We start from the raw sequence: 11,879 nt of genomic DNA, 5'->3' as shown, positions 1-11,879 counted from the left end.
TGGGTCTCTCCTAGCAATGCCTTGGCTCAGTCCCAAAGATCACTTTCCTTTGGAACCATGGGGCCTTTTACTGTGTCTAATTCAAAAGACAAGGATGGGTTCAGCAATAGGATGGGTTCAACAATAGAAATGGAACCCTAGATCTATATATCATGCCCATGTTTTTCTAATGGGGACCTTGGTTGGAAGATTCAGGGTTATTTCAGGCCCAGTTTAAGGCTGCTCACTGCGTTCATTTCTAACAATTCAGAAGGTTGAAATATTATCATCATATCCAAACTTTTAAACAACAGCTTCAATCAGTTCACAAATGTTGTGATTGTTTTGTGTCAAATTAGTAAATAATGAAATTCTGGCCCCTTTCCCACTTCCAGTTAGTCTGACAAACACCTAACTCTCGAAGTACTCCTGACTTCAGAGTCTGGAATGTCTCTTTGATGTTGTCGGACTCGGCACAATGCTTTGATAATGAAGGGGGCTGGTTGGCTTTCCTCTGTCCACCTGGTGGGGGCCGGGAGAGGGGGGGACAACCTCCTTTTCAAATCCAAACAACAACAGGTCTCTACCCCCAAGGCACAAAATACTTTTGAGTGAATCAATCAAACCTCTCGCACAATTTCTGAGAGAATATTGCATTAACAAACTGCCTATCTTCCAGACCAGTGTGGCCACAACTCTCCATGCACTGAGTCAAGTGGGTCGCATCAACCAGGCTAACTCCCAGTGGCTGTTGTGTTTTGAAAGTGGCTAAAACTAATCGCAGTGCAGAGAGAATGCTTTGAAAGCAGCACATGGCCTGAAAGTGTCTCATGACCTTTGTCACATGGGCTATGAAAGGTTCATGACACAATTAAGAAGGCATTATATTACATTTTTAAAAACATTTTAGTAATTTAGCAGACAATCTTATCCAGAGCGACTTACAGGAGCAATTAGGGTTAAGTGCCTTGCTCAAGGGCACATCGACAGATTTTTCACCTAGTCGGCTCGGGGATTAGAACCAGCGACCTTTCGGTTACTGGCACAACTCTCTTAACCACTAAGCTACCTGCCGCAGTGTCATAAGGCAAGAAAATACTGTCATGACATAGCTTATAACCATTTAAACAATTGTTGATATGTTATAAAGCTCTTTGACAGATCTACAACATTGTCGTTACGAGTAAGGTGTCAAAGTATTACCGAGACATTTGCCACCTTATGTCTTACATCAAATTAATACAAAGGCCTCATCAAAACAAAAATATGATTACACTTTTTTTTAATCAATCACATTATCACTTATGCTATTTCAATTCCTTAAATCATACATAGGGGCATATAATCAGTGGTGGTAACATTTGAGTTTCCGGCAGTTACAGTAGGCTAGCCCAAGCATGGGCTGGGCACATATTAGAGTTGCTTAATAAATGTTACCTCACAGTGTAACATCTTGTCATTACTTGCTGCGCGAGACAGACCATCTGTCTACGTGAAGATGCAGTCAACCATTTTACTTTTCAAGTGATAAAAAGATGACCGCAAAATGACTGTGTAATAAGATAAGATATTACTTTGGATTTTTACATCACCATTTGGCCCACAAAATGACTATCTGTTTTTGAGCAGATATAGACAGGAGCTGGGACCTACACATACATACGTACACATACAATTAATCAACATCTTCAGCCACTGAAAATGCATGACACCGCCTGGTATGAAGTCCAGTCAAAATAACAGACAAAACCCTCTATGTTTTAGTTAGGACCTAAGGCAAAACCTGGGACGTTCACTTCTTCTTCTTATTCCCTTTGGTTTTATTATTCCCTGCAACCAGTTTGACTCCTTCTTCCTCTTGGCGGTGCACCTTGGACCACTCCTTCTGCAGTTGCCTTAGGAGGTCAGGAGTCAGTAAGCCCTCCTGCACCAGGCGGGAGCTTAGGGACTTGTCCAGCTGCCAACCCTCTACTCCACAGTCCTGGGCCTTGGGGGCTCCTCGGACCCTCCTTGGGGATACTGGGCTGGGCCCCAGCCTCCTCTGGTTGGACAGGGGGTTTGTCCCCGAGGGGGCGCTGGTCTCCGTGGCTCGGATGAGTCGTGTGATGTTGCGCACACCCACCTGGATGATGCTGTCCAGCTCCTGCTGGATCTCTCTGACATGATTGGCGTCGGGGAACATGTCCATGAAGCGGTAGCTGGCAACGTGAAGAGAGGATTATTACTATCTAATTGAGATTATTTGCAATAAAGACAATCAATGACCTCATTATGCACAGTGTTACTCAATTCTGTGATGACTATTAGCACAAGAGCATTTGGTCATTTGGCTTGGTGAATGGTTTGGTATTGGTAAGGTAGAGATGGAATCACCTGAGCCAGAGGTAGAGGTCTAGCACGTCATGGACAGCCTCCAGGTGCACCAGGTCCTTGATGTTCTTGGGTGAGACCAGCGGCCAGCTGACATGCCGACACACCCAATCAAAGGTCAGGGGCTCATCTCTGCTGAACTGTCTGGCAAACTGGACATGGATAGATTGGGAGAGGGTCACGTCACACACAATCAGTCTCTGATCATCCAGACCCAAATTCCATAGTGCTATAAACCTTATCAATAGGATTACACTTAGGCCATAGTCACAGTAATGTGTCATTCACCCAATCCACAACAGATCTTATCAATACTGTTGCCTGAACACCACTCATGTCACGTCCCTTAAAGCCCAACAACCAACAATAAAACCTTATCAATGCTGTTATAGTTCCAGTAAGACAGTTCATATCAGAGGCAAACTGGCAACATCATGCCATAATATGAATCCAAAAGGTGGACCTATCCCTGAATGACATGAAATTAGGGTGTTAACCAGTCAAATTCAGTCAGAGGTTAAAGTCTGTATTCACAAAGTGTCTCAGAGTAGTAGTGCTGATCTAGGATCATGTTCCCCCTGTCCATACAATCTTATTCATAATGATCTAAAAGGCAATGCTGATCCTATGTCAGCACTCCTACTCATATTTTGTGAATGCGGGCCCAGATGTTTAAACCAGTGTTGCTAATGGGAAAGGGATTCTGCTGTAAACATGTCTCTGCTCCTACCTTCAGGAAGGAGGTGCACACAAAGGGCTGCTTCTTGTTGATGGGCGCAGTGCAGAACACATATCGACAGCGCAGGTTGAGGGGAATGTGCTGGATCATGTCAGCCAGGAACTTGAAGTCGTCAATGTTGCACACAAAGTACATACCATCAACTTGCGAGAGGCTCACAAATATATCCTTAGGGTAAAAAGAAAATGGGTTACTTTTAAATGAAGACAAATTATTCATCTGTGAATTGACTAACCGTAAATCTTGATTCTCGTTACAGAGTAAATTGTAATGAAGTAAAGAAACGTACTATCAGATTGGACAAGGTGGCATCAGGTAAGTGGTAGGCAAACATTTCAATCTGCTCTGCTGTGGGGTGCAGCCCAGCTGTCTAGGATTAGGAACCAAACATCATGTCATACTTGATTGTCATTAAATTAAATAAAGGATATTGAATAGTCCGAACAGAAGGGCAAAATTCAGAAATGGCCCATGTGCTGTTCCTCACCTCGATGGCGTCGACGGTCCTGCTAAGTATCTCCTTGAGGATTGGCAGGTCGTCGCGGTGCATGGTGGTGACCTCGCCCTCTTTGAAGATGGAGCTGAAGCGTCCGGCCCGCCCGGCGATCTGGAGAGCCTGAGACGTGGAGATGGTGTCCATCTCCTTCTCACCCTTCTCATTGATGTTGGGTTTCACCAGGGAGTTAAAGATGATTCTCTTGATACTCCTAGTGTGGAAGGGATATGGTAGAGTGCTTATAGAGGCAACAACTACAACTTTACAGCAAACAAAAAATCAACTAAACATGCAAGAAATTTGTATGTTTTTTCTGTTTAGTATTTTTATGACAATCTTTAGAACAATGTACTTCAAAAGTAATATGGATTGTCAATGATAAATTAAAATTAAACAATAAACTTCAACAATATGCTAACAAGATCAGTTTCAATGGTTAACTCACAGGTTTAGTCCCATCCCTATGGCATCCGTTGCAACCAGGATCTTACACGGGTCCTCTGGGTCATTGAACTTCTTTGCTTGAGATAGCTTGGTGCCTGTTGACCAGAGAATTCACAGTGCTTTAATGATACACACTATTATAAATGTAAGGATTGAGTAATGTCACAGCGGTAGTATATCAGATATTTGTTTTTCCGTCCAGCACCTGAACAAGTTGAATGTCCGTATTTTACATTTTTCACACCATTCTAACTCTCCATCACCTCAATCACTGTGCTCTGTGGACATCTAAAAACAACCTTACCAGGTGGAAGGCTGCCGTAGATGACCGCACACTCCAGGCCTCTGATCTCGATCTGCCTACTGATGGAGTAAATATCGTTTTTGCTGAAGCATACGATGCAGTCGCCTGGTCGCAGGTTATCCAGAGACTCAACAGCATGGTCCAAGATTGAGAAAGGAGTGAGCCTCTTGTAGTTACGAACCTGCCAGTAGATTGGGTCAACTGTAAGACACTTCACATCACAAGTATTTTTTGGGTGCCGGTCTAGAAGCCTGAGTGTTTATTCTCATAGGATGAGACCGTTGATATTCAGTATAATCATGTTAATGACATGCCAGGCCTCTACCCAAATGACTGGAACAGTCTTAGAAGACAAACACACTAATGTTCACTAGATTGGCCAGACTCACCTCCACCTCCTCCCCTGTCGTGTACATGAGCTCTGTGACAAAGTTAATAGCTGCAGGCTCTCCGCACACATGGATCTCCTCAGCACACAAACCTATTCCCGGACACAGAGTAAAGCATAAGAGGGAAAGAGGAAAAAGAACAATCCATTAGTTATTATTGTGAAATCATCATTTTGCCATATCATTATTGACTTAATAAATAGCTGGTAATTTATGTACCATAACAAAGTGCAACTAAATATTCAGAATTTGTGATCTTCCAATGGCCTGTAGTTTGTCCTAACTGTCACAGTGAAGTTACTGACCGAGAAGAGCCCTGGTCCAGGCCCATCCCCTCGATATGTCTCTGATCATCTGGATCTCATCAATGACCGCAACTTCATCTGGAAAAAAACACGTTTCACATGTTAGTTAACACTCAGATGGTGATAAGAAACGTCAAATGCAATCTAGCTCTATCAGAACATGAATCGAATACTTAAATCAGGGCAATCAAACATACGGCATACTTTAAAATGACTAAAACCAAATCGAAACTGTATTGAAATGATAATGGACCTACATTCATAGTTTCTTGACTGGGTCCAGCTTGCTAATAATCACCGAAATGAAAGCTAGACAGTCAGGGAGCATCGGAAATCCCCAAAACAAATAGATAGAGGACTATTTTTGGCACATTTTGACAGCGTGGAAATATAACCAATTTTCAGTGCAGCCCTCTGGACCTCGTTGAAGACCGGATGCAGCCCCCAGTGGAAAATGTGTTTGACACCTTTAACTTGAATGGTAGTGATAAAATCATCTCATGTACATTAAATATGTTTATCAAGTGGAGAGATAAGGTAAGATACTGACATGGAGTTGTGACACTGCACATCTCAATAGTGCAGGCCACATGCTCAGCTTGTCTCCCCTCCTCATCCACAAATGTTCTCTCCTCTCCTGTCACCAAATCACATGGCACACCCTGGGGGAAAAAAGTTCATTTAACGTCTTCCTTCGACATAGTGCTCTGAGAATTAATTTAAACATTTTGGAAATGTTGGTAAGAAATGCTTAGATAAACTAATTTTACTTCAATTGTTTCAAGGTAAAAGGGCAATTCCATGGTAACTGAATTACGTTGAGACTCATATTTTTCACTTTAAAATGTATACCAAAAATAAAAAATTGATTTCAAAGTTTAACAAACCATAGAACTCTATGCACAAGGCCTAATTTTAACAATTTCCACTGAAAATTTAACAAAAACACATTTACAGAGATTTTACCATAAAACTTTGCATCTGCAGTTGTTTATATATGTTTTATGTATTGTGTAAATTGTTTAAACCATAGAGTTGTATGGTTTGGTAAACATTGAAATCAATGGTTTTTGTTTGGCATTTTAAAGTAAAACATCTGAGTCTCAGCATAATTCCATTAGCGTGGAATTGCCCATTTGCTAAAGTACCCAAAAAGCCTTCTAAATGACGTATTCTCTCTATGGAGAGGTATACTAGTGAAAGAGGGGTTATACTAACAGCATTGTTGCTCTTTTCAAAGATCTCGTGGGCTAACAGCTTCAGCGGTCCACAGTAGACACCAGACTTGGCAGCCAGGTATCTCTGAATTGCATGATGGGTCTTTCCACTGTTGGTGGGGCCAGCATGGAATATCACCTTCCTCTGGATGGCTCTAGCCTCAGGGTACCTGGGAAACATTCAAGTGCATGGCTGAAAGACAGTTGTGTGGAGTATTGTGTGAACACGGAACTATATATATAAAATGGATACAATGAATGGAAGAGCATTTTCAACATGTTAATGAAAAATGTGTATAATGTTGCGGTCACCTAAAGATGACATGCGATACTTACCAATTAGCTGGTACACGCAGATCACTGATTTTGCGTAGATCTTCCATGCAGTCCAGCATGGGGAATATCTGCTTGGCATGTCTCATGAAGTAAGGATAAAGGTCATCTATGTGGCCTGATGAGCACAAGCAAAAACACTCATCAGTTGACAGGGTGTGAGGGGTTGGAATTAAGTTCCAACTTGCAGTTGCTTTTAATCACCGGATTCCTTAAATATAAGCACAGTGTTGAACTCACCTGCTCCACAGCATATGTCATTGAGGATGATATGAAGGTCCGCACTGAGCGTAGAAATTTCCAGCACATACTTCCGAAAACTGATGAAGGCTTGGTGAAAGAGACGAGCTGACATGGAGAGATCAATGTTTTAGTATGACCATAAGGCATGTTGGAGAAGTATCATCACTAAAAATATATTTGATAAAGAGTACCAGACCGTTATGCCAGCCAGTTGAAATTATTATGTTGTTCTCACCATCGAGACCTTGATCCGCTGCAATTTTTTGCATCTCTTTCCTTTTGTAGAACTTATTCAAAATTTTGAGAAGTTCATCTGTTAGGAGAAACCACGTGTCTGATAAAATTGCCATACAGTAGGCTTATTATTGAAGCTATAGGCTAAACATTACAGAAAGCGAGTCACAGCGAACAAGTTTCAAAATATCTATTGACAGGGAACTTGGCCTTTTATCTAGCCATGACTGAGACATGGCTGTAGACTCCATAGTATACAGTTAGAATACAGCCATGTCTCAGGGCCAATGGCTAGCTGTCTTCAACAGGCTATGTGGAGGATATCATCAACAGTTCAGTAGCAGTCAGCTGCAGATATACTGACAGCTAATCTGTGTAGTTGGCAATCAACATTAACAGTTAGCACAACAATATGGATGTACAGTACTTTTGTCCAAAGGTTGCGTGAGCTCAGCTCCCACAGCCCCATTACCGCCGACATCACTCTTGATGCTGAGAGGCACAAATAGTGAGGTGTCTGGTGGTCGTGACGAACTGTTCGAAGAAACACCTTGTCTGGAGGACACAGAACCAGACAAGGGCCCTTTCAATAACGTTACAGATCCAAAGTGTACACAACGACTGTCCACCAGAGCATTTGTGTTTCGTACAGATACGGCGCATATTCTGTGTTGTACTCGTGAGAACAGAAGAATACAGCGGTTTACTGACATTCTTGGTTGCTAGATATAGTCTGCAATTATGTTGCCTTGTCTGGTTTGTGTCAATAAACACTTTTCAATGTCCCATTTTGCAGTTTATCATAATCTTTCCCTGGCTGGTAACACTTTGCACAGTATTGCAGCAGAGGACGGTCAACATCGGCTTCATCCGCGATACAACGTGCAGGAGGACCCTTGTTTGCATTGCAGTCCAGAAATATGCCTGTAGCGATTTGTTTATTATATTAATTCACAAAATGCGGTGCTTTAGTTAGAAAATATACTAATTGTTTCTATAGAAATTACTTTATGATACTTTAAAATAATACATTTATAATGGAAGCACAAGTCTACTGTTAATACTTCTGGCACGTATGTGGTGCATAGATTCCACAAACCAAACGGAACCCGAAAAGGTCAAAGGTCAAAGTACGTATTGCTTTAAACCTGAAAACAAATGAAAGACAGTACAGTATGAAGATAGGCAGAAACTGCTTCTCCAATATAAATCTCCGAAAACACTTGTAGGCGATGCCATTGTGACGCTGGCTAGCTAAACTCATGCGCAACAACACGTAATCGGGTCTAAAGGTCGTCTGGCGCCAAACTGCGCATGTGCAAGCCGTCAAATCAAAGGCACTCCTTCGATATAAACTTATTTTTGACGAAAATTAAAATGTGTCAGTTTGTCAATTTCACTAGGTTCCAGGAATAACATGTTCAACTACTTAAGACATTGGCTCGAATCTAGGTTGTGCCTTTAGATTTCGAGAAAATTAACAACTAATGAAGAATTGTTCACTTCTCTCATTGACTTCTCAAAACCCAAACCCCGGCTAGATCTGTTTCGTAAGCGTTCCGGAAGTCTCGAGATGTTCTGCCTCTGGGTTTAGAAACTCTCTGAACAAATGTTAGCTGCAAATGAAAATTTCAATCACGAAAATAGAATACCTACTATGACTCAGCATTTGAGTGTGATCAGTGGCACACCATATTGTGATACATTTTTATTAGAATGCATATAACCAGCTAAATCCATATAATGCATATAACCAGCTTGTAAGTAGGACCAGGATTGAAAATGTAAATGCTATCCAGAATCCATGGGACATCCCTACCCTTAACCAGTATCTGTGCATTAGACCTCTAACGCCCATAAAGCTCTGGTTCAAACTCCCATTCACCATCTCTGCAAGCGTTATACCTTGGAGGTGCCGAATATGATTTTTTTTTCGGTTTCTTGTACATTTTAATTTAGACATTTTTTGGAAGTACATACTGCCCTTAAAGGGAGTAAATGAAGATAGTTGCTCAGCGAAACTCCATGTTTGGTGATCAAACTTATTTTGACATTCTAACGCTTGCGGAGCTGGTGAATGGGAGTTGGAATCATCTGAGCTTTCTGGGAGTTAGAGGTCTCTAACCATAGACATTAAAAACCTAACCCATAGTGATGAGTCGTTCGTGAACGAACAGCACTTTTTGAACTGATCTTTTTGGTGAACATTGCAAACTGAATCACATCGGTGAAAGAGCCTTTATATTTGGCTCCCTGATTTGCAAACTGCTGCTACCATAGCCACGGGAAGTAGGGGTGCTGAGGGTTCTGCAGCACCCACTGATAAATAAACAAACAAAAAATATGAAACTAGGCCTTTAGTGCTCCTGTATGAGGGGGGGAAATACTTGTCAGCACCCTCCGCACCCCTACTTCCCGCGGCTATGGTAGTAGCAGTATGGAAAAGTATACAAAAATAATTATCTAAAGAGGGTGAATCCTCACTGCAGAAACAATAAATAGTGGGGAGAGTGTGTCAATCTGGTCCACAATTATTTTTTCAGTGTGACATTTTTTTTGCAGGCCTTCTAATAACTTGGCCAGGTAAACATTTATTTGGACTGGCATTTTACCATCTGACATAATGGTAGCCTACCTTTTGGGCGTTACATTGGAGATATACAAATGTTTCATGGTTGTATGTCGATTTTTAAGCATTTTGAATGAAGAGCCTTTAGGGGGCCAAATGAGCCGTCTCTTTTACGTGAACGGTGCCAAATGAGCCGGCTCACCCAAAAGACTCAGAATGCCCATTACTACTAACGCAGATACTGGTTCACCTGACTTGATTTAGGAGGTATGGCAACACGATACTACCCTAACCATAACCCTTACCTAACTTCAACCATTTTACATTTAAACATCAATGGAGTAGGGACGTCCTAATGATCCCGGATAGCAGGGACCAACTGGAAACGCTAATATAAGCAGAGACGGAACAGGAAGCAAGACATTCCACTCCCTCTTTTTTTTCTAGTTCATATTCAGCAGGGGTGTCAAACTCATTCCACGTAGGGCTGAGTATCTGCAGGTTTTTGGTTTTCATTTCAATTAAGACAACCAGGTGAGGGGAGTTCCTTACTAATTAGCAACCTTAATTCAGCAATCAATTATAAGGGTGGAACAAAAACCCACAGACACTCGGCCCTCCGTGGAATGAGTTTGACACGTGATATACAGTCAATTAACTATGTAAGTAGACCAGACCCAGCTGCTATCGCATTGGTGTCTATGGGAGAGCCACCCCTTAACTAGACCGGAACTGTGACCATTTCTTTCAATGGTAAACAGCATGATATCATCTTTGAAATAAGTCATTAGAGAAAGTATTAAAGATATCATCACTGCAATACATAAGTATACATTTTCATTTCTTTTAATTGATGATGGATGGATATAGACTGAGGCTTGATATATACAAATGTTCAATGTCCACACATAAGTCAGATACATATTGAACACAGTATAAAATGTGGTGAACATGCAGTGGTAAGTTTGGGCAGTATTTGGCATAACAGTTTCTTCATGACCTTACAGGCACTTAACAAAGAAAATATTGCCTGTATAGTGTTCAGAAATTAAGACATAACACAACATTGTTACAGGATTGTAGCACAGCCCCATCTGAGCTTAAATATGTATCCTTATAGAAATTATGTAAATTGGCACTAAATATAGACAAAAACAAAACAAATGTAAGTACCCATTCAACCATCATCAAGCATGACATACAGATATACATGTAGGACCTAACCGTTGATGATCAAAATAATTTTATTTAAACAGCATTTTGTAGTGCCTCAATCCAATGCCACTAGCAAAAGCCGTTATTCATATACAGTATATTTGTATTTCGAAAAAGAAAAGCGCAAAATACAAGAAAAAGTGAAGTGAAATGAAAAAAGAATGAAACTACAGGTTCTATATTAAATAACTTAGGAGATAGAAATCTTTTACATACAGTGGGCTCCAAAAGTATTGGGACAGTGACACATTTGTTGTTGTTTTGGCTCTGTACTCCAGCACTTTGGATCTGAAATTATACAATGACTGAGGTTAAAGTGCTATAATTTGATGGTATTTTCATCCATATCAGGTGAACCGTTTAGAAATTACAGCACTTTTTGTACATGGTCCCCTAAAATGGGGGGACTAAATGTATTGGGCCAAATTCACTTATGTGTATTAAAGTAGTCAAAAGTTCAGTATTTGGTCCCATATTCCTAGCACGCAATGATTACATCAAGCTTGTGACTCTACAAACTTGTTGGATGCATTTGCTGTTTGTTTTGGTTGTGTTTCAGATTATGTTGTGCCCTATAGAAGTGAATGGTAAATAATGTATTGTGTCATTTTGGAGTCCCTTTTATTGTAAATAAGAATATAATGTTTTTAAACACTTCTACATGAATGTGGATGCTACCATGATTACGGATAGTCCTGAATGAATCGTGAATAATGATGAATGAGAAAGTTAGACACACAAAAATCATACCCCCCAAAAAATGCTAACCTCCCCTTTTATTGTAATGGTGAGAGGTTAGCATAACAGGGGAGGTTAGCATTTTTGGGGGGGTATGATTTTTGTCTTCACGATTCATTCAGGACTATCCGTTATCATGGTAGCATCCACATTCATGTAGAAGTGTTTAAAAACATATTCTATTTTTATTTACAATAAAAGTGACTCCAAAATGACACAATACATGATTTACCATTCATTTCTATAGGGCACAACATAATCTGCTAGGAATAAGGGACCAAATACTACACTTTTGACTACATAT

The 11,879-nt window shown here is 40.8% G+C and overlaps 1 protein-coding gene across 1 annotated transcript; it reads right to left on the bottom strand.

Annotated features, from left to right (window-relative positions):
* Positions 1-1,249: 1,249 nt before the first annotated feature.
* supv3l1 (SUV3-like helicase) lies at positions 1,250-8,081 on the bottom strand. Its single transcript, XM_041888368.2, has 15 exons — positions 7,481-8,081; positions 7,055-7,132; positions 6,817-6,924; positions 6,580-6,694; positions 6,245-6,413; positions 5,577-5,688; positions 5,027-5,104; positions 4,722-4,813; positions 4,333-4,513; positions 4,030-4,123; positions 3,576-3,795; positions 3,378-3,458; positions 3,080-3,256; positions 2,353-2,501; positions 1,250-2,177 (listed from the first exon to the last, which is right to left on the bottom strand). The coding sequence occupies exons 1-15, from the start codon at positions 7,764-7,766 to the stop codon at positions 1,772-1,774; spliced, it is 2,346 nt and encodes a 781-aa protein (XP_041744302.1). The 5' UTR covers positions 7,767-8,081; the 3' UTR covers positions 1,250-1,771.
* Positions 8,082-11,879: the final 3,798 nt, after the last annotated feature.

This window comes from Coregonus clupeaformis, chromosome 1, assembly GCF_020615455.1.
Source record: "Coregonus clupeaformis isolate EN_2021a chromosome 1, ASM2061545v1, whole genome shotgun sequence".
Lineage (NCBI taxonomy): Eukaryota > Metazoa > Chordata > Actinopteri > Salmoniformes > Salmonidae > Coregonus > Coregonus clupeaformis.
The sequence above is the reverse complement of the archived record's forward strand: the minus strand, read 5'-3'. Positions and strand labels throughout refer to the sequence as shown.